The following is a 25883-nucleotide window of genomic DNA, read 5'->3' on the forward strand; positions in this document are numbered from 1 at the left end:
CCTCTGTAATGAATAATACCATTTACGTCCTCAGTGCAAAATGCCGGCGGCCATTTTCTTGTAGACCAGTCCAGCAGCAGCAATAGCTTCTCTGACCGTTTAGTGACGTCATGAGCGGCGGCCATTTTCCCCTGGTCTGAGCTCCGCCTTCCTTCTATCATTCCCACAAGGCAGCAGGAGCAGAAAGCAGCCATTGCTGTGTCTGGCAGCAGGTAATGATATTATTATTATTATTCTATAGGCTGAGCAGCTCTGGTGTCAGGTTCTGTACTACAGGGGGAGCAGCCTCCGGTGCCTTGTTATAGTGCAGCTGGAGCAGCCTCTGGTGCTGCATTATCCCTGTACAGGTGGCTGACACTCTAGTGTCCTATTACTGTAATACAGGTGGTGCAGACCCCGCCGTTACTGTAATACAGGTGGCACAGACTCCGCCGTTACCGTGATACAGGTGGCGCAGACTCCGCCGTTACTGTAATACAGGTGTATCAGACCCCGCCGTTACCGTAATACAGGTGGCGCAGACCCCGCCGTTACCGTAACACAGGTGGCGCAGACCCCGTCGTTACCGTAACACAGGTGGCGCAGACTCCGCCGTTACCGTAACACAGGTGGCGCAGACCCCGCCGTTACCGTAACACAGGTGGCGCAGACCCCGCCGTTACCGTAACACAGGTGGCGCAGACCCCGTCGTTACCGTAACACAGGTGGCGCAGACTCCGCCGTTACCGTGATACAGGTGGCGCAGACTCTGCCATTACCGTAATACATGTGGCGCAGACTCCGCCGTTACTGTAATACAGGTGAAGCAGACCCCGCCGTTACCGTAATACAAATGGCACAGAACCCGCCGTTACTGTAATACAGGTGGTGCAGACCCCGCCATTACCGTAACAGGTGGCGCAGACCCCGCCGTTAACGTAATACAGGTGGCGCAGACCCCGTCGTTACCGTAACACAGGTGGCGCAGACTCCGCCGTTACCGTGATACAGGTGGCGCAGACTCCGCCATTACCGCAATACAGGTGGCGCAGACTCCGCTGTTACTTTAATACAGGTGGCGCAGACCACGCCGTTACCGTAGTACAGGTGGCGCAGACCCCGCCGTTACCGTGATAAAAGTGGCACAGAACCCGCCGTTGCCGTAATACAGGTGGCGCAGACCCCGCCATTACCGTAACACAGGTGGCGCAGACCCCGCCGTTACCGTAATACAAGTGGCACAGAACCTGCCATTACCGTAATACAGGTGGCGCAAGACCCCGCCGTTACCGTAATACAGGTGGCGCAGACCCCGCCGTTACCGTAACACAGGTGGCGCAGTCCCCGCCATTACCGTAATACATGTGGCGCAGTCCCCACCGTTACCGTAATACAGGTGGCGCAGTCCCCGCCATTACCGTAATACAGGTGGCGCAGTCCCCACCGTTACCGTAATACAGAGGGCGCACACCCCGCCGTTACCGTGATACAAGTGGCGCAGACCCCGCCGTTACCGTGATACAGAGGGCGCACACCCCGCCGTTACCGTGATACAAGTGGTGCAGACCCCGCCGTTACCATAACACAGGTGGCGCAGACCCCGCCATTACCGTAACACAGGTGGCGCAGACCCCGCCGTTACCGTAATACAAGTGGCACAGAACCCGCCATTACCGTAATACAGGTGGTGCAGACCCCGCCATTACCGTAACACAGGTGGCGCAGACCCGGCCGTTACTGTAATACAGGTGGCGCAGACCCCGTCGTTACCGTAACACAGGTGGCGCAGACTCCGCCGTTACCGTGATACAGGTGGCGCAGACTCCGCCGTTACCGTAATACAGGTGGCGCAGACTCCGCCGTTACTGTAATACAGATGGCGCAGACCCCGCCATTACCGTAACACAGGTGGCGCAGACCCCGCCGTTACCGTAAGACAGGTGGCGCAGACTCCGCCGTTACTGTAATACAGGTGGCGCAGACCACGCCATTACCGTAGTACAGGTGGCGCAGACCCCGCCGTTACCGTAATACAAATGGCACAGAATCCGCCGTTACTGTAATACAGGAGGTGCAGACCCCGCCATTACCGTAACACAGGTGGCGCAGACCCCGCCGTTACCATAATACAGGTGGCGCAGACCCCGTCGTTACCGTAACACAGGTGGCGCAGACTCCGCCATTACCGTAATACAGGTGGCGCAGACTCCGCCGTTACTGTAATACAGGTGGCGCAGACCACGCCGTTACCGTAGTACAGGTGGCGCAGACCCCGCCGTTACCGTAATAAAAGTGACACAGAACCCGCCGTTGCCGTAATACAGGTGGCGCAGACCCCGCCATTACCGTAACACAGGTGGCGCAAGACCCCGCCGTTACCGTAATACAGGTGGCGCAGACCCCGCCGTTACCGTAACACAGGTGGCGCAGTCCCCGCCATTACCGTAATACATGTGGCGCAGTGCCCACCGTTACCGTAATACAGGTGGCGCAGTCCCCGCCGTTACCGTAATACAGGTGGCGCAGTCCCCACCGTTACCGTAATACAGAGGGCGCACACCCCGCCGTTACCGTGATACAAGTGGCGCAGACCCCGCCGTTACCGTGATACAGAGGGCGCACACCCCGCCGTTACCGTGATACAAGTGGTGTAGACCCCGCCGTTACCATAACACAGGTGGCGCAGACCCCGCCATTACCGTAACACAGGTGGCGCAGACCCCGCCGTTACCATAATACAAGTGGCACAGAACCCGCCATTACCGTAATACAGGTGGCGCAAGACCCCGCCGTTACCGTAATACAGGTGGCGCAGACCCCGCCATTACCGTAACACAGGTGGCGCAGTCCCCGCCATTACCGTAATACATGTGGCGCAGTCCCCACCGTTACCGTAATACAGGTGGCGCAGTCCCCGCCATTACCGTAATACAGGTGGCGCAGTCCCCACCGTTACCGTAATACAGAGGGCGCACACCCCGCCGTTACCGTGATACAAGTGGCGCAGACCCCGCCGTTACCGTAATACAGGTGGCGCAGTCCCCACTGTTACCGTGATACAGAGGGCGCACACCCCGCCGTTACCGTGATACAAGTGGTGCAGACCCCGCCGTTACCATAACACAGGTGGCGCAGACCCCGCCGTTACCGTAACACAGGTGGCGCAGACCCCACCGTTACCGTAACACAGGTGGCGCAGACCCCACCGTTACCGTAATACAGGTGGCGCAGTCCCCGCCATTACCGTAATACAGGTGGCGCAGACTCCGCCGTTACTGTAATACAGGTGGCGCAGACCCCGCCGTTACCGTAGTACAGGTGGCGCAGTCCCCACCGTTACCGTAATACAGAGGGCGCACACCCCGCCGTTACCGTGATACAAGTGGCGCAGACCCCGCCGTTACCGTGATACAGAGGGCGCACACCCCGCCGTTACCGTGATACAAGTGGTGCAGACCCCGCCGTTACCGTAATACAGGTGGCGCAGACCCCGCCGTTACCGTAATACAGGTGGCGCAGACCCCGCCGTTACCGTAATACAGGTGGCGCAGACCCCGCCGTTACCGTAATACAGGTGGCGCAGACCCCGCCGTTACCGTAATACAGGTGGCGCAGACCCCGCCGTTACCGTAATACAGCTGGCGCACACCCCGCCGTTACCGTGATACAGGTGGAGCAGACCCCGCCTTTACCGTAATACAGGTGGCGCAGACCCCGCTGTTACTGTAATGCAGGTGGCGCAGACCCCGCCGTTACCGTAATACAGATGGCGCAGACCCCGTCGTTACCGTAATACAGGTGGCGCAGACCCCGCCGTTACCGTAATACATGTGGCGCAGACCCCGCCGTTATCGGAATACAGGTGGCGCAGACCCCGCCGTTACTGTAATACAGGTGGCACACACCCTACCGTTACCATTATACAGGTGGCGCAAATCCCACCGTTACCGTGATACAGGTGGTGCAGCCCCCACCGTTACCGTAATACTGGTGGCGCAGACCCCGCCGTTACCGTAATATAGGTGGCACAGACCTCGCCGTTACCGTAATACAGGTGACGCAGACCCGTCCGTTACCGTAATACATGTGGCTCAGACCCCACCGTTACGGTGACACAGGTGGCGCAAATCCCGCCATTACTGTGATACAGGTGGAGCAGACCCCGCCATTACCGTAATACAGGTGGCGCAGACCCCGCTGTTACCGTAACGCAGGTGGTGCAGAACCCGCCGTTACCGTAGTACAGGGGGCGCAGACCTCGCTGTTACCGTTATACAGGTGGCGCAGACCCCGCTGTTACCGTAACGCAGGTGGTGCAGAGCCCGCCGTTACCGTAGTACAGGGGGCGCAGACCTCGCTGTTACCGTTATACAGGTGGCGCAGACTCCACCGTTACCATCATATAGGTGGCGCAGACCCCGCCGTTACCGTAATACAGAGGGCGCACATCCCGCCGTTACCGTAATACAGGTGGCGCAGACCCCGCCGTTACCGTAATACAGGTGGCGCAGACCCCGCTATTACCGTAACGCAGGTGGTGCAGACCCCGCCGTTACCGTAGTACAGGGGGCGCAGACCCGCCATTGCCGTAATAAATGTGGCGCAAAACTCGCCATTACCGTAACATAGGTGGAGCAGGCCCCACCGTTACCGTGATACAGGTGGTGCAGTCCTCTCCGTTACCGTAATACAGGTGGCGCAGACCCCGCCGTTACCGTAATACAGGTGGCGCAGACCCCGCCGTTACCGTAATACAGGTGGCGCAGACCCCGCCGTTACCGTAATACAGCTGGCGCACACCCCGCCGTTACCGTGATACAGGTGGAGCAGACCCTGCCTTTACCGTAATACAGGTGGCGCAGACCCCGCTGTTACTGTAATGCAGGTGGCGCAGACCCCGCCGTTACCGTAATACAGGTGGCGCAGACCCCACCGTTACCGTAATACAGATGGCGCAGACCCCGCCGTTACCGTAATACATGTGGCGCAGACCCCGCCGTTATCGGAATACAGGTGGCGCAGACCCCACCGTTACCGTAATACAGATGGCGCAGACCTCACCGTTACCATAATACAGGTGACGCAGACCCCGTCGTTACCGTAATACATGTGGCTCAGACCCTGCCGTTACGGTGACACAGGTGGCGCAAATCCCGCCGTTACTGTGATACAGGTGGAGCAGACCACGCCGTTACCGTAATACAGGTGGCGCAGACCCCGCTGTTACCGTAACGCAGGTGGGGCATACCCCACCGTTACCGTAATACAGGGGGCGCAGACCTCGCCGTTTCCGTTATACAGGTGGCGCAGATTCCACCGTTACCATAATATAGGGGGCGCAGACCCCGCCATTGCCGTAAGAAATGTGGCGCAAAACTCGCCATTACCGTAACATAGGTGGAGCAGGCCCCACCGTTACCGTGATACAGGTGGTGCAGTCCCCGCCGTTACCGTAATACAGGTGGCGCAGACTCCACCGTTACCGTAATACAAGTGGCGCAGACTCCGCCGTTACCGTAATACAGGTGGCGCAGACCCCTCCGCTACCGTAATACAGGGGGTGTAGACCCCGCCATTACCGTAATACAGATGGCGCAGACCTCGCCGTTACCGTAATACAGTGGGAGCGGACCACGCCATTACCGTAATACAGGTGGCGCAGTACCTGCCGTTACCGTAATACAGAGGGCGCACATCCCGCCATTACCGTAATACAGGTGGCGCAGACCCAGCCGTTACTGTAATACAGTACAGGTGGAGCAGACCCCGCCGTTACCGTAATACAGGTGGCGCAGATCCCGCCGTTACCGTAATACAGGTGACGCAGACCCCGTTGTTACCGTAACGCAGGAGGTGGTGCAGACCCCGCCGTTACCGTAGTACAGGGGGGCGCAGACCTCGCTGTTACCGTTATACAGTTGGCGCAGACTCCACCGTTACCATAATATAGGGGGCGCAGACCCCGCCATTGCCGTAAGAAATGTGGCGCAAAACTCGCCATTACCGTAACATAGGTGGAGCAGGCCCCACCGTTACCGTGATACAGGTGGTGCAGTCCCCGTCGTTACCGTAATACAGGTGGCGCAGACTCCACTGTTACCGTAATACAGGTGGCGCAGACTCCGCCGTTACCGTGATACAGATGGCGCAGACCCCGCCGCTACCGTAATACAGGTGGTGTAGACCCCGCCATTACCGTAATACAGATGTCGCAGACCTCGCCGTTACCGTAATACAGGGGGTGCACACCCCACCGTTACCGTAATACAGGTGGTGTAGACCCCGCCATTACCATAATACAGATGTCGCAGACCTCGCCGTTACCGTAATACAGGGGGTGCACACCCCACCGTTACCGTAATACAGTGGGAGCGGACCACGCCGTTACCGTAATACAGGTGGCGCAGTCCCTGCCGTTACCGTAATACAGAGGGCGCACATCCCGCCGTTACCGGAATACAGGTGGCGCAGACCCCACCATTACCATAATACAGGTGGAGCAGACCCCGCCGTTACCGTAATACAGGTGGCGCAGACCCCGCTGTTACCGTAATACAGGTGGCGCAGACCCCGCCGTTACAGTAATACGGGTGGCGCAGACCCCACCGTTACCGTGATACAGGTGGCACAAATCCAGCCGTTACCATAATACAGGTGGAGCAGATCCCGCTGTTACCGTAACGCAGGTGGTGCAGACTCCGCCGTTACCGTAATACAAGGGGCGCAGACCTCGCCGTTACCGTTGTACAGGTGGCTCAGACGCCACCGTTACCATAATACAGGGGGCACAGACCCCGCCGTTACCATAATACAGGTGGGGCAGACCCCTCCGCTACCGTAATACAGGTGGTGTAGACCCCGCCATTACCGTAATACAGATGTCGCAGACCTCGCCGTTACCATAATACAGGGGGTGCACACCCCACCGTTACCATAATACAGTGGGAGCGGACCACGCCGTTACCGTAATACAGGTGGCGCAGTCCCTGCCGTTACCGTAATACAAAGGGCGCACATCCCGCCGTTACCGTAATACAGGTGGCGCAGACCCCACCATTACCATAATACAGGTGGAGCAGACCCCGCCGTTACCGTAATACAGGTGGCGCAGACCCCACCGTTACCGTAATACAGGTGGCGCAGACCCCGTCGTTGCAGTAATACGGGTGGCGCAGACCTCGCCGTTACCGTAATACAGGTGGCGCACACCCCGCCGTTACCGTAATACAGGTGGCGCACACCCCGCCGTTACCGTAATACAGGTGGCGCAGACCCCACCGTTACCGTGATACAGGTGGTGCAAATCCAGCCGTTACCATAATACAGGTGGAGCAGACCCCGCCGTTACCGTAATACAGGTGGCTCAGACTCCACCGTTACCATAATACAGGGGGCACAGACCCCGCCATTACCGTAATAAATGTGGCGCAAAACCCGCTATTACCGTAATATAAGTGGAGCAGACCCCGCCGTTACCATGATACAGGTGGTGCAGTCCCCGCCGCTACCGTAATACAGGTGGTGCAGACTCCGCCGTTACCGTAATACAGGTGGTGCAGTCTCCGCCGTTACCGCGATACAGGTGACACAGAACCCGCCGTTACCATAATACAGGTGGCACAGACCCCACCGTTAACGTAATACAGGTGGCGCAGACCTCGCCATTACCGTAATGCAGATAGCGCAGACCTCGCCGTTACCGTAATACAGGGGGTGCACACCCCACCGTTAACGTAATACAGGGGGAACAGACCCCGCCGTTACCGTAATACAGGTGGCGCAGTCCCTGCCGTTACTGTAATACAGAGGGCGCACATCCCGCCGTTACCGTGATAATGGTGGCGCAGACCCCACCGTTACTGTAATTCTAAAAACGGGACATTACAGGTGTTGTGTCCTGTGGCATTGTACTATACAGATGGAGCGGCATATGTTGTATTAATATTCAGAAGAGCTGTATTAAAATACAGGGGAGCTGTATTAATATACAGGGGAGTGGCAGGTGTTGTCCTACTCTACAGGGGGAGCGACCTGAGGCATCCTGCTATACAGGGGTAGTGATTATGACATCCTACTATTCAGGGGGAGCAGCCTGTATGGCCTTTTTATACAGGGGAAGTGGCCTGTGGTGTCTTGTTACTATTATTATATAGGGTGAACGACATGTATTGTCTTTCTATACAGGAGGAGTGGCCTGTGTTGTCATAATACAGGGGTAGCATCCTGTACTGTCATAGTATACAGGGGGGGTGGCCTGTGTTGTCATAATATACAGGCAGAGGGGCCTGTGGTGTCTCATTACTATTATTATATAGGGTGATCGGAATGTATTTGCTTTCTATACAGAAGGAGTGGCCTGTGTTGTCATAATATACAGGGGTAACAACCTGTGCTGTCATAGTATACAAGGGGAGCGGCCTGTGTTGTCATAATATACAGGGGTAGCTTCCTGTGTTGTCATAATATACAGGGGTAGCTTCCTGTGCTGTCATAGTATATAGGGGGAGCGGCCTGTATTGTCATAGTATACAGGGGTAGCTTCCTGTGCTGTCATAATATATAGAGGGAGCGGCCTGTATTGTCATAATATACAGGAGGAGTGGCCTGTGTTGTCATAATATACAGGGATAGCTTTCTGTGCTGTCATAATATACAGGGGCAGCATCCTGTGTTGTCATAATATACAGGGGTAGCTTCCTGGGCTGTCATAGTATACAGGGGGAGCTTTTTGTGCTGTCATAGTATACAGGGGGAGCGGCCTGTGTTGTATTTATTATTTATTAGCAGTTTCTTATATAGCGCAGCATATTCTGTTGCGCTTTACAATTAGAACAACAGTAATAGAACAAAACAGGGTAAAAACAGACAAACATAGAGGTAGGAAGGCCATGCTCGCAAGCTTACAATCTATGGGAGAATAGGCATTGATACCCAAGGATAGATGCTACCTGTTCATAATGGTCCACCAGATTGCTAGGTTCTTAATGGGTTGTATGATATGATCACCCAGCAATGAAATGAGGTATAGATTGAGAACAACAGAGGACCCAAGACTGAGCCTTGCGGTACTCCAACTGGTAGAGGTAGAGAAGAAGAGATAGAATCAGAGAAGTGAACACTGAAAGAGCGATTAGATAGGTAGGATGAGAACCAGGAGAGGGCTGTGTCCTGAAGACCTAGGGATTGTAGTGTTTGTATAAGAAGAGAGTGGTCAACAGTGTCAAAAGCAGCAGAGAGATCTAGAAGAATGAGTAGTGTGTAATGGCCTTTAGATCTAGCAGTGACTGGAACATTCACTACTTTGGTCAGTGCAGTGTCTGTAGAGTGTTGGGCATGAAAGCCTGACTGAAGTGGGTCCAATAAGTTGTGGGAGTTAAGAATGTGTGTGAGGCGAGTGTAGACAAGTCTCTCAAGTAGCTTGGAGGGATATGGTAGCTGAGAAATGGACGGTAGTTAGAGAGTGTGTTTGGGTCAGAGTTGTGTCTTGTTTAGAATGGGAGTAATCACTGCATTCTTAAACAGAGAGGGAAAGATACCAGTAGAGAGAGAGATTACAGATTTTAGTTAAGGTTGGGATAAGCACAGGAGACAAAGTTTTACTGACCTGTGAGGGTATAGGATCAACAGGAGAGGTAGTGTAGTAGGAGGATAGAAAGAGTGTTGATACTTCATCTTCACTTGTGGGATCAAATGAAGAGAAAGTGCCAGAGGGTTCAGGTAGGGAATTGAGCAGGTCACTGGCTGAGGAAGAGCATACCATTTCATCTCGGATTTTATCACTCTTATCCTTGAAGTAGGAGGCAAGTTCTTGTGCACTGATAGTAGCTAGTGGGGGAGGTGAGGGAGGGTAAAGAAGTGATTTCAATGTATTAATAAGTCACTTGGGGTTGGTGGCATGAGAAGAGATGAGAGATTGGAACTATGTTTGTTTGGCAGTGTCCAGGGCCTGATGATAGGAGTGGTAGGTGGTCTTATATGTGAGGAGGTCACTTGGATTCTGAGATTTACGCTACTGACATTCTACTTTACGTGTCAGTTTTTGTAGGTGTCTTGTTGATTTAGAGTGCCATGGTTGGCTTCTAAGCCTACGTGGGGTGTGATGGGTAGCTGGAGCCACTTCAACAAGGGCACTCTCTAGGATCTTGTGCAGGTGTGATACAGCAGTGTCAGGTGTGGTAAATGTAGAGATTGGTGAGAGCAGTTGTTGCAGGGAAGTGGAAAGTTGTTGAAAATTTATATTGTTAGTATTTCTGCGGGTTAGAGGAGGCTTGCTAGGTTTTAGTGTCATAGAATTTAGAGTAATAGAAGAGATTGTGAAGGTGATCAGGTTGTGATCAGAGAGAGGGAAAGGAGTGTTAATGAATTCAGAAACTGAGCAGAGCCTGGTGAACACAACATCAAGGTAGTGGCCCTCCTGGTGAGTAGAGGAGTCGGACCATTGGGTGAAGCCAAGAGAGGAGGTTAGAGGAAGAGTTTGGAGGCATGAACAGATTGCGGACTGTCAAGAGCTATATTGAAATTGCCCATAATGATGGTTGAGATGTCAGAGGATAAGATGCGCGGGAGCCAGGCAGAAAAATCTTCTAGAAATTGTTGTTCGGGTTGCCCAGGAGGGCAATAGCTGCAACATGTAGAGAGAATGGGATGAAAATCCTGATAGCGTGAACTTCAAATGATGTGAATGCAAGTGATGGAACCTGAGGTAGAACAGAACAGTGTATGTGAAAAATTGGGACAGTAAAATTCCAACCGCACCACCTTTACTATTGCCAGGCCTGGGGGTGTGTGTGAAGTGGAAACCACTGTGTGACAGTGCTGCAGGGTAGGCCGTGTCTGATTGTGTGAGCCAGGTTTCTGTTATAGTCAGCAGATTAAAGTTGTGAGATATGAAGAGGTCATGGATGGTAATTTGTTACAAGCAGAGCGTGCATTCCATAAGCCACATTTTAGTGACTTGGAAGGGGATGGTAGACGCATGATATTTATGAGGTTAGATGGATTTCTATGTTGTTTTGAGATAGCTGAGTGTGAGAGGGACCTGGATTTTGTGATATGGCACCAGCTAATAAAAGCAGAAGAGTGAGATAAATATTGGTGGATGTTTGCGAGTGTTTATTCTGGTGGCCAATTGTGGTTGTCAAAGTACTTGCAGAGAAGTAAGTATAAAGCTCATGAAGAAGAGGGGAGTGGAGAAAAGAAGCTGTAATGTGCACAGAGGGGTGAGTTTTAGGGTGAGTGTAGAATGTGTTACATTTGGTGAGAATTCCATGAATTGAAATAAGAAAGAGTAGTTTGATGAACATGCTGTGGTGATTTGTGAGATAATTTTAGGTTAAGTTGTGTAGGAATAAGTTGTTTAAGTAAGTTACCTTTCCTTGATGGCGCTCAATGTTTGTTCAGCTATTCTTTTAACTGTTCGGATAACACACTTCTTAATTCCACACTTATTAAATTCCACGCAAGCTACCACCAGCAAGTTGACCCCTTGACATTATACAGTAACACCAGGGGACGTGTCTGGGTGATGACTGTAGAGGTGACTTCTGGAAATGGGGCATTATACAGTAACACCGGGGGATGTGTCCGGGTGATGACTGGAGAGGTGACTGCTGGAAATGGGGCATTATACAGTAACACCAGGAGACGTGTCTGGGTGATGACTGGAGAGGTGACTGCTGGGAATGGGACATTATACAGTAACACCGGGGGACGTGTCTGGGTGATGACTGGAGAGGTGGCTGCTGGGAATGGGACATTATACAGTAACACCAGGGGATGTGTCTGGGTGATGACTGGAGAGGTGACTGCTGGGAATGGGCCATTATACAGTAACACTAGGGGACGTGTCTGGGTGATGACTGGAGAGGTGACTGCTGGGAATGGGGCATTATACAGTAACACCGGGGTATGTGTCTGGGTGATGACTGGAGAGGTGACTGCTGGGAATGGGGCATTATACAGTAGCACCAGGGGATGTGTCTGGGTGATGACTGGAGAGGTGACTGCTGGGAATGGGGCATTATACAGTAACACCAGGGGACGTGTCTGGGTGATGACTGGAGAGGTGACTGCTGGGAATGGGGCATTATACAGTAACAGCAGGGGACGTGTCCGGGTGATGACTGGAGAGGTGACTGCTGGGAATGGGGCATTATACAGTAACACCGGGGGATGTGTCCGGGTGATGACTGGAGAGGTGACTGCTGGGAATGGGACATTATACAATAACACCAGTGAATGTGTCTGGGTGATGACTGGAGAGGTGACTGCTGGGAATGGGGCATTATACAGTAACACCAAGGGACGTGTCTGGGTGATGACTGGAGAGGTGACTGCTGGAAATGGGGCATTATACAGTAACACCGGGGTATGTGTCTGGGTGATGACTGGAGAGGTGACTGCTGGGAATGGGGTATTATACAGTAACACCGGGAGATGTGTCTGGGTGATGACTGGAGAGGTGACTGCCGGGAATGGGACATTATACAGTAACACCAGGGGATGTGTCTGGGTGATGACTGTATCACTGTGTGTGTCAGGTTCCTATAAGGTGTCAGGATGTCAGGATGTCACCATGCAGGAGGGGGAGTATATAGAGGAACACAGGGGTCTGTACAAGAACGTGATGATGGAGAATCACCGGCCCCTCACATCACTGGGTAAGAGGAGACTGTCATGTATTATACAGGGGAGAGCAGGTATGGGGGCCCCCTATATACACACATCATCTGATAATCACATATACATACTGTACTCAGTCACTGTGTGTCTCCTACAGATGGGCCCAGTAAAAGAGATACCCCAGAGAGATGTTCCCTTCCTCTGTATTCCCAGGATTGTACAGAGGAGAATCCCAGGATCCCACAGGAGGATCAGGTAGGTGGGATTTAGGGTCTCACCAATATTCCAAAGTGACTGTCACTATATGATCTGTAGAGGAGCTGTGTGTGTCTTATACACTGATATTATACTGTTTCAGCTCAGTTTAATCTAACACTATGCAAATGCCGTTGTATTATTTTTTGGTTATTTAGGAAGAACGTCTGTCTGATATTAAAACAGACGATACAGAGGGAGAAGAAGAGATGTATGTGTCTGATATAAAGGGAGAAGATATAGAGGGAGAAGAAGAGACGTATGTGACTGATATAAAGGCAGAAGATATAGAGGGAGAAGAAGAGATGTATGTGACTGATATAAAGGCAGAAGATATAGAGGGAGAAGAAGAGACGTATGTGTCTGATATAAAGGCAGAAGATACAGAGGAAGAAGAAGAGACGTATGTGACTGATATAAAGGCAGAAGATATAGAGGGAGAAGAAGAGACGTATGTGACTGATATAAAGGCAGAAGATATAGAGAGAGAAGAAGAGACGTATGTGACTGATATAAAGGCAGAAGATATAGAGTGAGAAGAAGAGACGTATGTGACTGATTTAAAGGCAGAAGATCTAGAGGTAGAAGACGAGACATATGTGAGGGGTGATCAGCAGTGTAAGGAGGAGGAGATCCCTACAGATATCAGCACAGGTGAGTAATAAACACAGTATTACAGAAGTCACATATTCTCCTTGCTCAGTCACTACAGCAATCTCTTATTCTACACCCTCCTCCGTCATCAGCCCTGTTCTCAGTTGGGTGTTTCTAACACAAGGCTATCCATGACAAATATCACATGTAGAGAGTTATTACACACAGCACTATAATGTTATTAAAAGTAACAAGCAGAAGTTTATTATTAGTGATTATATATAAATGTGTATATATGTATGTATATAATATAATTAGTATTGTTTTTTGTGGAGTGCCTAATTTATATGCATTTTGTTAGATGATGTAGGTATGAAATATTTCCTGCTATACAGTAGACCTGAGCTCACCAAATACAATTCGTATAATATTTAGAAATAAAATGAATTTTAAATCTAGAACTTCAAGTAAAACAGATTAAAAGCTTATCACAAGTACATATCTGTATAATCAGAAGACAAGCGTTTAGCACTTGTTGTCACCCTTGCATGGGCGGGCTTGTTCTTATCCACTCCATTTCACTCTAAATCCAAATTGCATGTCACCAACACGTTTCATCAATTATGACTTCTTCAGGGGTGTTTTCTGTTAAAGGCTTTATCCTCAAATATCAATTGTGTAGACCTGAAATAATTGTGTAACCTTCAGATGGTAATTGTGGACTTGTTCATGATGAACACATTCCTAATTACTTGTGAATAATAGTTCCTGCTCTGTGCAGTTCTGAGGTTATGACTTTAGGGAATGTAATGGCCAGATCCAATATTGCTCAATCTAAGGTCTCCCAGTAGCCTTACTACATACATAATTGTGTCCCCACTATACTACAGGTCCTACTCTATGGCTCAAAATAATTACCATAAAAGTAGCTATCACATTAGTGTTAAACTTTAGGTTTGCTCTCAGCGGCGGAACAGTGGCCGAAAGGCTTGGATTGGTTTTCAGAGCACCAGTCTGACCTGACACCGCATCTCACATGGCCCTCCAATTCACCAGATCTGGGACTGTTTGGCTGGGTCCGGCATTGTACTGTTGGTGCAGTTCCTGATGCGTTTGGTACGATTGGTGGTTGCTAGGTGCCCTAAATGCCTGTGGTCCCGATTTGTCATGATCTACTTTCGCACACTGTTCCGCCGCTGAGATTCTTGGTGTCCAGGCTTCTTCCACTGTAGATGGATACTACTCACTGTCTACAAGGGATCACCAACAAGCAAATGCCGGTCTCGGCCAAAACCAATCGCTCCCTTATGCCAGTCGCATCACGTGCACGACCCATGGTTCCATCTGAAAAAGAAACAATATCTCAACAAATGTGCATTGTATCAATACCTCAGACATTCACAATGATCATCCAGTAGCTTTAGTGTCACCATCTACACGCATGTGCACGTCCCGTGTTGTTAATATACCTGGTGGAACCGTCCATGTCGCTGTCTGTCGCACGCTCCAGTGCATCAAAGTGATGTCATCTAACACACGCTATGTCCGGGGACATGGAGAGAACCTCGTTCACGTGACCTATAGTAACAAATGAGGACAAAAGTATCAAGTAACCTGCTAACAAAACAGTGTAACAACACCGATCAAATTCTATCCTCTTAGATATATATATATATGTATATATATATATATATATATAAAACAAGCCCAGCAGCGGCGGCACTCACGGGTATACTCACAGTCAGTAAAGTGCATTTATTTCATCACTCAGTGTCCGACGTTTCGGGGCCACAACGCCCTTTTTCAAGGTGATACAACAAAATAAGTGAACACAACATACCTTTTATACAGAAGAAGAAGAAGACCCGCGAACGGGACACACCCCTGGCCTGGCTCTACAGTGCTGCGTGATGACGTACTTCCACCCTGGAGTCGTGGAGACGTCGGCTTCCTGGAGACCAGGGTTGGTAGCATCGCCTAGGCGACCAGCGTGTCCTGGCAACCAGGTGCATGACGGAACCCTCGCCCCGGGCTGGAATGATACGAAATGATTAAAACATAATAATGTGTGCACTAAAAACATTTAACATTGCTGCGTATGCTAGAACGCTTAAAACTATATTGATCATACATGTTTATTAGTTAGACTACCATTAGTATTGACATTATATTATGGATAAAGGAACAATTGGAAACTCATACTAAGTCGACCCATCTCTCTCCTCCCCTTTGCCTCCAAACTTCTTGAGCGTATTGTCTATAATCGCCTCACTGTCTTTCTTTCCTCTCACTCACTGCTTGACGCATTCCAGTCTGGTTTACGCTCTCTCCACTCCACTGAAACTGCCCTCACAAAAGTCTGCAGTGACCTCCATGCCGCCAAATCTAAGGGCCACTACTCTCTGCTTATTCTTCTTGACCTCTCTGCTGCTTTTGACACTGTGGACCACCCTCTCCTTCTGCAAATCCTTCACTCTCTTGGTCTGCGTGATACTGCCCTCTCCTGGCTGTCCTCCTACCTCTCTGATCATTCCTTCTATGTCTCCTCTCATGATGCTACCTCGCCCCCACTTCCACTAACTGTTGGTGTCCCCCAAGGTTTTGTTCTTGGTCCTCTCCTTTTCTCTCTCTATAGGTGAACTCATTAGTTCTTTTAATTTCCAGTATCACCTCTATGCTGATGACACTCAAATCTACCTCTCCTCACACATAACAAAAAGGAAAGCCAAACTAACCAACTTGGAACAATTCAGCAACGGCTGAACCAACAATACTGAACCAAGTAACAATGCAGTAATACGAAGCACAGGGCGGGCGCCCAGCATCCTCTATGGACTACGAGAAAAGTATTTACCGGTAGGTAATTAAAATCCTATTTTCTCTTACGTCCTAGAGGATGCTGGGGTTCCATTTAGTACCATGGGGATGTACCAAAGCTCCCAGAACAGGAGGGAGAGTGCTGAGTTTCCTGCAGAACTGATTGACCAAACTTGAGGTCCTCAGAGGCCAAACTATCGAACTTGTAAAACTTAGCAAACGTGTTCGAACCTAACCAAGTAGCTGATTGGCAAAGCTGAATAGCCGAGACACCCCAGGCAGCTGCCCAGTAAGAACCCACTCTACGGGTAGTGTGGGCATAAACAGATTTTGGAATTGGCAATCCTGCCATGGAATAAGCATGCTGGATAGAAAGCCTGATCCAGTGTGAAATTGCTTAGAAGCAGGACACCCAATCTTGTAGGGATCATAAAGGACAAATAGTGCGTCTGACTTCCTGTGACGAGTAGTTCTCTTCGCGTAGATTTTCAAAGCCCGCACGACATCCAAGGGCTTTGTGGTAATTGAGGTGTCAGTAGCCACTGGCACCACAATAGGTTGGTTGATATGAAAAGCCGACACAACCTTAGGGAGAAATTGCTGATGCGTTCTGAGCTCAGCTCTATCCTCATGGAAAATCAAGTAGGGGCTCTTGTGCGACAATGCCCCCCAATTCTTACACACGTCTGGCAGAAGCCAGGGCCAACAACGTGACCGCCATCCAAGTAAGAAACTTTACGTCCACCTCCTGTAAAGGTTCGAACCAATCCGATTGCAGAAACTGCAGCACCACATTAAGATTCCAAGGTGCCATAGGAGGCACAAAGGGTGGTTGGATGTGCAGAACTCCTTTGAAGAAAGTCTGAACCACAGGGATAGCAGCCAATTGTTTCTGGAAGAAAATAGGCTGAAATCTGGACCTTGATGGAGCCCAAGCATAGGCCAACATCCACACCTGCTTGCAGAAAGAGGAGAAAATGTCCCAGTTGACACCCAACGTAGGAAACTTCTAGGATTCACACCAAGACACATACTTTTTCCAAATCTGATGGTAATGCTTAGACGTTACCCCTTCCTAGCTTGGATCAGAGTAGGAATAACCCTATTCAGAATGCCCTTCCGAACTAAGATCTGGCGTTTAACCTCCATGCCGTCGAACGTAGCCATGGTAAGACTTGATAGGCGAACGACCCCTGCAGTAGAAGGTCCTCGCGAAGAGGAAGAGGCCTTGGATCCTCCAGCAGTAAAGCCAGAAGATGTGCGTACCAAGCCCGCCTTGGCCAGTGCGGAGCAATGAGGATCGCCGGAACTCTTGATCTTTTTATTAGTTTGAGAATCCTTGGGATGAGTGGAAGTGGAGAGAACACATACATTGACTGGAACACCCACGGAGTCACCAGGGCTTCCACTGCCTGTGGGTCTCGTGACCTGGAACAGTTCCTCCAAAGCTTCTTGTTGAGGTGAGAGGCCATCAGGTCTGAGGTACACATCGGCGTGTTACCTCTGCGAATACCTCTGGGTGGAAGCCATATTCTCCTGGATGGAGATCATGTCTGCTGAGGAAGTCCGCTTCCCAGTTGTCTACTCCCGGAATGAAGATCGCCGCCAGCGCGTGTCTTTCTGCCCAGAGGAGGATTCTTGTTACCTCTGACATTGAAGCCCTGCTCTTCGTTCCACCCTGTCAGTTTATGTAGGACACCGCTGTTAGATTGTCCGACTGAACCTGAATGGCTCGGTCTTGCAGAAGATGAGCCGCTTGTAGAAGGTCATTGTATATGACCCTTAGTTCCAGAATGTTTATTGGAAGGACAGATTCCTGGCTTGACCACTTTCCTTGGAAGTTTTTTGGGTGACTGCTCCCCAACCTTTGAGGCTTGTATCCGTGGTTTGAAGAATCCAATTCTGAATCCCGAACCTGCGGCCCTCGGGCAGGTGAGAAGTTTGCAGCCACCAGAGTAGTGAAATTCTGGCTTTCGGCGACAGGCGTATCCGCTGGTGCATGTGAAGATGCGATCCCGACCACATGTCCAAGAGATCCAGCTGGAAGAACCATGCATGGAATCATCCATATTGTAGAGTCTCGTAGGAGGCTACCATCTTCCCAAGAAGGTGAATGCACCAACGATCCGATACCCGGGGAGGTTTCAAGACATCTCGGACCATTGATTGGATCACCAACGCTTTCTCCACCGGTAGAAACACCCTCTGCACTTCCGTGTCAAGTATCGTCCCCAGGAAGGTCAGTCACCTTGTCGGTTCCAAATGTGACTTTGGAAGGTTCAGGATCCACCCATGATCTCAGAGTAGTTGAGTTGAGAGCGCAATAGCTTCTCCTTGGAAGATGCCTTTATCAGCAGATCATCCAGATATGGAATTATGTTCACTCCCTGTTTGCGTAGGAGGAGCATCATCTCCGCCATAACCTTGGTGAACACCCTCAGAGCTGTGGAGAGGCCAAATGGCAACGTCTGGAACTGATAGTGACAGTCCTGTAGTGCAAACCGTAGATAGGCCTGGTGAGGCGGCCAGATGAGAATATGAAGGTACACATCCTTGATATCTAGGGATACTAGGAATTCCCCCTCCTCCAGACCTGAGATAACCACTCTCAGAGACTCCATCTTGAATTGGAAAACCCTCAAGTAGGAGTTCAACGACTTCAGGTTCAATATAGGCCTTACCGAACCATCTGGTTTCAGTACCACAAACAGGTTTGAGTAATAACCCTTGGTTTTTGGGTGAGGTGGAACTGAAACAATGACATTTGTTCGTACCAATTTTTGGATGGCTTCCTGTAGAATAGCACTTTCTGTCAGCGTCGCTGGTAAGCCTGATTTGAAGAATCTGTAAGATGGGAGTTCCTGAAACTCCAGTCTGTCCCCCTGGGTAACAATATCCGTCAGACATATAGATTGGTAAATGCTCAATTAGCTTAGTGATATCATTCAGGTGCTCGAAAGGAAGGGGTATTTCTGAGCAAGAAAAAAAAGCAATTGTTTCCCCAGCACCCTGAATGGATAACAGTAACCAGATATAAATCCCACATGATAATAGAATTCAGAGATCTTCGTTACACATATTTGCGCAAATGTGTGGTTAAGCCCCAAAGCCGCATCAAGGCCTCTCTGTATATTTGGGGTCCCTAGCGCTATATCTAGGTGCAGGGTGTGGCACCCCAAAACACCAGAATGAGCCAGAAGGCCCAGCGTGGCATACCAGTGTAAAAAACTATAGTGTTAATAAATTAGTATTTAGGAAGCCGAAGCTATAGAGGGGGTGATACAAACATGAAATGTAATTAAAATAGAGAAATAGTGTTAGAAAATTAATAAGTGAAAAGTGTTAATAGAATGTAAAGGTATGCCACACTAAAGCCATCCAGCTCAGCCAGTCCAGGGGCACCACACCTCACACCTCCATTACCCCAATCTGGGTCTAATATTAACCAGCAAGGAGCCACATGATAATGGCTCCTTACTAAAATATGTCTAAGCTAAGAGCTACCTACCTTGGAGCAACCCCATAATGCTCCATGTGGCATGTCAGGGCCTGCACCTCCTCCTAATGCAGAAACCTCTCTGCCTCTCACAACAGACATATAGATTGGTAAATGCTCAATTAGCTTAGTGATATCATTCAGGTGCTCGAAAGGAAGGGGTATTTCTGAGCAAGAAAAAAAAGCAATTGTTTCCCCAGCACCCTGAATGGATAACAGTAACCAGATATAAATCCCACATGATAATAGAATTCAGAGATCTTCGTTACACATATTTGCTGGTTAATATTAGACCCAGATTGGGGTGCTGGGGAAACAATTGCTTTTTTTTCTTGCTCAGAAATACCCCTTCCTTTCGAGCACCTGAATGATATCACTAAGCTAATTGAGCATTTACCAATCTATATGTCTGTTGTGAGAGGCAGAGAGGTTTCTGCATTAGGAGGAGGTGACATGCCACATGGAGCATTATCATGTGGGATTTATATCTGGTTACTGTTATCCATTCAGGGTGCTGGGGAAACAATTGCTTTTTTTTCTAACAATATCCGTCACCCAGAGGTCTAGGCATGATGACGCCCAGACGTGACTGAAATCTTTCAGTCTCGCTCCCACCTGCCTGATCTCCAGGCTGAGAGGTCCACCATCATGCTCAATATTTGAAGGAAGCAGAACCTGGTTTCTGTTCCTGGGAACCTGTTGGTGCAGGTTTTTTAGATCTTCCCCGACCTTCTCTAAAGAAGGTGGGAGGGGGTTTGGATTTTTTAAATTTTGTGGCTCGAAAGGACTGCAGTGTAGGTGTAGGATAAGATTTTCTAGCTGAAGCTGCTGCGGAGGGAAGAAATGTCGACTTACCCGCGGTCGCCGTGGAAATCCACGCATCCAATGCTTTCCCAAATAGTGCCTGACCTGGTTCTCCACACTTTTCTTGGATTCTTCATCCACAGTCCATTGGCGTAGCCAAAGTCCTCTGCGTGCCGAGAGAGCCATGGAAGTGGCAGGCCAATGTCCTTCATGGCCTCCACCATGAAACCTGCAGAATCCTGTATGTGACATAAAAACAAGTCAATGTCACTCCTATCCATAGAATCTAAGTCCTCTAGTAATGTGCCTGACCACTTTACTATGGCTTTAGAAATCCATGCATAAGCAATAGTGTTCCCTAAAGCCATGCCTGTAGTAGTGTATAGTGATTTGAGAGTAGTCTCAATCTTGCGATCAGCCGGCTCCTTTATGGCGGTTGAACCAGGGACAGGTAAAACCACCTTTTTAGACAGCCTAGATTCAGAAGCGTCTACCATAGGTGGTGTTTTCCACTTCTTCCTGTCCTCTTCAGGGAAAGGGAAAGCAATGAGAATTCTTCTAGGGATATGGAATTATTTCTCTGTGTTTTCCCAGGATTTTTCAAACAAGGAGTTTAACTCCTTCGAAACAGGGAAGGTAAGTGAGGATTTCTTATTTACTGTAAAATAAGATTCCTCTACTTGTTCCGGAACCTTCTCAGAAATATGCAAAACATCCCTATTGGCTTAAGTCATTAGCTGCACCCCTTTAGCAAGGGATGCATCCCCCCTGCATATCCCCATCACCGTCCCCCTGTATCAGAGTCGGTATCAGTGTCAGCTTGCATTATCTGGGCAAGTGTACTTTTTTTGGGTATGTAGGTGAGGTTTTAGATGAAGTAGTGGGAGCTGAATACTTCAAACCCACTACAGATTGTCTCAAAAACTGCGTCTCTTTCTCAGTATGTGACATCCTTGTTGAAATCTGGGATATCATTCCCCTTAAAGTATCCACCCATGGGGGTTCGGATTCAGAAGGCTGAGACAGCACATTGCAGTCCTGAGTACATGGAATAGACTCCTCAGGAGAAGATGCACACTCTGCAACGGGTTCACTACGGCTGGCCGGCGGTCGGGCTCCCGGCGACCAGCATCCCGGCGCCGGGAGCCCGACCGCCGGCTTACCGACAGCTTGGCGAGCGCAAATGAGCCCCTTGCGGGCTCGCTGCGCTCGCCACGCTACGGGCACGGTGGCGCGCTATGCGCGCCACACTATTTTATTCTCCCTCTATGGGGGTCGTGGACCCCCACGAGGGAAAATAACTGTCGGTATTCCGGCTGTCGGGCTCCCGGCGCCGGTATACTGAGCGCCGGGAGCCCGACCGCCGGCAAACAGAAGACCACCCCTCTGCAACACAGGACACAGAGTCTTTAGACATGGTAATGTGCATATACACACTTACACACACACACACACACACACACACACACACACACACACATAGGAAAATGTCAGACACAGTTTCCCCCAGAGTACCTTCAGAGAGTCACAGAGTATAAGGAGCCAGCCACACAGCGCCCCTGTAGACAGTTATTATGATAAAAGCCCGGTGCTGACTGACCTTAATAGGGAGGTCAGCGCTCCCTGTCAGTGTCCTAGTTCCTATGATCTGCAGGGAGAAAATGGCGCTGGTGAGTGCTGGATCTGCACTGAGAGGAAGCCCCGCCCCTTGTAATGTTGAGCGGCTTCCCGCACTAATTGTTTATACTGGCCTGAGGATTTTAATGCTAACAGGGAGATTAACCCCTGTTAGTTGCGTGACCAGTGTAGGGTTTATCCGCGCTGGCTCAGGACGCCCCTCAAAGCACCTACACTGTGTGTTGCTGAGCCTTCCTGGAGTGCAGCCTGTCAGAGCTGCGTTCCCACCCTTGTGCCGCCATTTCCTCCGGTGACCTGCTAACCGGGATGCCAGCGCTGTACTCACCACTTTTCTTTCTTCTAGCTTTATTAGGTGGTGGCGCCCATGCTACGGGAGTAAGCAGTCGCCTCGTAGGCTTTCAATCAGCACCCTCAGGAGCTCAGTGTCCTGTCAGCGGAGTAGAGAAAGTAGATTATAACCTAGCAGATGATGATGATTGCAGCGTATCATATGGTGTATTGCATGTAAAGTACCTTGTTCCACACACCTACTCTGCTGTAGCAATATACCTCTTATATAAGGGTGAGTAACACATGTACAGGCTTACCAGCGTATGAGCACACATGTAAAGGAATGCTACCTTACCAATGCTTCCAGGAGTAACGTTAGGAGACATTTCTCTGATCCATCAGCTCATATAACTGATGTTATTGTTCATCTAGAATCTCCAATTCATACGATATGTTCCCCATCCATTGTTTTACATTGGTGCTGACATAGGACTTGGCGAGTGACTACATCTCCATTTATACTTCATGGTTAGTTACCAGTACAAGAGAGAGCTATATCTGAGTCTTATTATAATATTACATTTGTTATTGTGAGTGTTCTCAGGACGGTGGACACAATGATAGTCTGAGACACAATATTAAACAGCCTTCATTAAAAGTTATGTTTTATTATATACACACATTAACAATTAAGTGTCCCAGAGCGTCGTCTTCTCCTATTGTTTACAAGATTAATATTGTTACAGAAAATGTGACATTTCCATAATGTATTTTATTTCCAGCAGATGGACACACAAGCAGGAATATCTCAGAAGGACATCTGTTATCCCCAGATTGTGACATAAGAGATAATGACAGTAGACAGGATTCTCCAGGAGCTAACCCCATTACCCCAATTATACATCCAGCTCTATCAGCTGATCCCTCTGATCCTGGGAAATGTTCTCCTGATCACTCTGATATTGGGGCATCTGGTACAGCTCTGACAGTAGATACAGTGTTTCCCTGTTCTATAGATGCCAAATGTTTTACACAGAACACAAAGCCTATTAACCAGCACACAGGTAAGGTAAGTGAAAGGCCACTGATATGTTCTGAGTGTGGGAAATGTTTTACACAGAAATCACAACTTGTTACACATCAGAGAAGTCACACAGGTGAGAAGGCATTTCCATGTACTGAGTGTGGGAAATGTTTTGCACACAAATCAGTTCTTGTTAGACATAACAGAAGTCACACAGGTGAGAAGCCATTTCCATGTTCTGAGTGTGGAAAATATTTTGCACACAAATCACATCTTGTTATACATAACAGAAGTCACACAGGTGAGAAGCCATTTTCTTGCTCTGAGTGTGGAAAATGTTTTACACAGAAATCACAACTTGTTACACATCAGGGAAGTCACACAGGTGAGAAGGCATTTCCATGTTCTGAGTGTGGGAAATGTTTTACTCAGAAATCACAACTTGTTACACATCAGAGAAGTCACACAGGTGAGAAGGCATTTCCATGTTCTGAGTGTGGGAAATGTTTTGCACACAAATCAATTCTTGTTAGACATAACAGAAGTCACACAGGTGAGAAGCCATTTCCATGTTCTAAGTGTGGAAAATATTTTGCACACAAATCACATCTTGTTATACATAACAGAAGTCACACAGGTGAGAAGCCATTTTCTTGCTCTGAGTGTGGGAAATGTTTTACATGGAAATCACAACTTGTTACACATCAGAGAAGTCACACAGGTGAGAAGGCATTTCCATGTTCTGAGTGTGGGAAATGTTTTACACAGAAATCACAACTTGTTAGACATCAGAGAAGTCACACAGGTGAGAAGGCATTTCTATGTTCTGAGTGTGGGAAATGTTTTGCACACAAATCAGTTCTTGTTAGACATAACAGAAGTCACACAGGTGAGAAGCCATTTCCATGTTCTGAGTGTGGAAAATATTTTGCACACAAATCACATCTTGTTATACATAACAGAAGTCACACAGGTGAGAAGCCATTTTCTTGCTCTGAGTGTGGGAAATGTTTTGCACTGAAATCAGATCTTGTTAGACATCACAGAAGTCACACAGGTGAGAAGCCATTTCCATGTTCTGAGTGTGGGAAATGTTTCACACAGAAATCACAACTTGTTACACATCAGAGAAGTCACACAGGCGAGAAGGCATTTCCATGTTCTGAGTGTGGGAAATGTTTTGCACACAAATCAGATCTTGTTATACATCACAGAAGTCACACAGGTGAGAAGCTGTTTTCTTGCTCTGAGTGTGGGAAATGTTGTGTAAGTAAATCACATCTTGTTATACATCAGAAAAGTCACACAGGTGAGAAGCTGTTTTCTTGCTCTGAGTGCAGGAAATGTTTTATCCAAAAATCACATCTTGTTAGACATCAGCGAACTCACACAGGTGAGAAGCCATTTCTATATTCTGAGAAATAAATCAGCTCTTGTTACACACAATAGACATCACTCAGGTGAGGAACCATTTTAATCTTCTGGAGTATAGTTATCATTGCCATGCGTTGTTCTTCAAGGTTCTTATCCTATCTCCTATGCTTTTTGCAATATACATGTTACCACAGTGAAATAATCAGATGTCATGTCCTCATCTACCACTGCTATACAGATGACCTGTCTTTTGCTCCAGGTACTGAGAACCCAGTACCAATCCTAAATGGTTGTCTAGCTGAGCTCCAGGTATGGGTGATGCCAGTTGGCTGTGACAGTCCTGGCGAAATAGGTCCTTATGATAGAAGCTAGAGTTACAAAATGCTGATCCTGTGCAGAATCTTGGTGTCCTGGATTGTGGAGTGACACTTAGACATCAGGTATCAGCCACAATCAGATCCTCATCTGAGGAACATAGCCAGACTCCAGCACTTAATTCCCTCAGAAGATCTACCTACAGTCACACATGTACTTGTATCATCACGCATAGACTACTGCAATGTCCTCTACCTGGGTCTCCCAGCAAAAGAATTGCACCGGTTGTAGCTTGTATAGAATGCAGCAGCCAGGCTGTTACCTAACCTGCCCGTTCCTGCCACATAATACCCATTCTCTGCTCCCTTCACCGGCTGCCTGTAAGATGGTGACTATTACATAATCTTACTGACTCTCCCAGCCCTACATGACCAGGGTCCATGGTACCAGAAGCAACTTCTGCCTCCTCACTGCCCTGCTTTCTTATTTCCACCTGCAGATGAAGAACTGTTACCAGCAGTACCAAGAATCCCCAAGAAGTTCAGAGATGTCAGAGGGGGAGACAGGATGTTGGCACTAGTGCTGTAGTGGGGGCTGCCGGAGGCACTGTCTGTGGGTAATATTGTAACCAAGCAGCGCTAAGGTGTCAGAGGGGAGACAGGGCAGTAGTGGGGGGAGACACGGCAAATGCTGTTG

At 49.2% G+C, this 25883-nt stretch overlaps 2 protein-coding genes across 2 annotated transcripts in view; both read left to right on the forward strand.

The window, feature by feature from the left end:
- LOC134984896 (zinc finger protein 569-like) overlaps nt 1–25521 on the forward strand; it is a 105873-nt gene extending 80352 nt beyond the window's left edge. Inside the window, exons 5-6 of the mRNA XM_063950371.1 lie at nt 13396–13509; nt 23257–25521. Coding sequence (XP_063806441.1) covers nt 13396–13509; nt 23257–24923 — 1781 coding nt within the window. The 3' untranslated portion in view covers nt 24924–25521. The remainder of the gene's footprint in view (nt 1–13395; nt 13510–23256) is intronic.
- On the forward strand, nt 12562–13454 carry LOC134984878 (acidic leucine-rich nuclear phosphoprotein 32 family member B-like). The gene is made up of 3 exons (XM_063950356.1): nt 12562–12638; nt 12758–12855; nt 13014–13454. Exons 1-3 carry the CDS (start codon nt 12605–12607, stop codon nt 13389–13391), a joined length of 510 nt encoding a protein of 169 aa, XP_063806426.1. The 5' UTR covers nt 12562–12604; the 3' UTR covers nt 13392–13454.
- Nucleotides 25522–25883: the final 362 nt, after the last annotated feature.

Source organism: Pseudophryne corroboree (assembly GCF_028390025.1).
Source record: "Pseudophryne corroboree isolate aPseCor3 chromosome 3 unlocalized genomic scaffold, aPseCor3.hap2 SUPER_3_unloc_9, whole genome shotgun sequence".
In the NCBI taxonomy this organism is placed as follows: domain Eukaryota; kingdom Metazoa; phylum Chordata; class Amphibia; order Anura; family Myobatrachidae; genus Pseudophryne; species Pseudophryne corroboree.

Excerpts from the sequence above, each read along its gene's own strand:
- LOC134984878 (XM_063950356.1), top strand. The coding sequence starts at position 12,605 with ATGATGGAGAATCACCGGCCCCTCACATCACTGG. Across the intron at positions 12,639-12,757 it reads CCGGCCCCTCACATCACTGG|ATGGGCCCAGTAAAAGAGAT; the intron begins GTAAGAGGAGAC and ends TGTCTCCTACAG. Across the intron at positions 12,856-13,013 it reads GGATCCCACAGGAGGATCAG|GAAGAACGTCTGTCTGATAT; the intron begins GTAGGTGGGATT and ends TTGGTTATTTAG.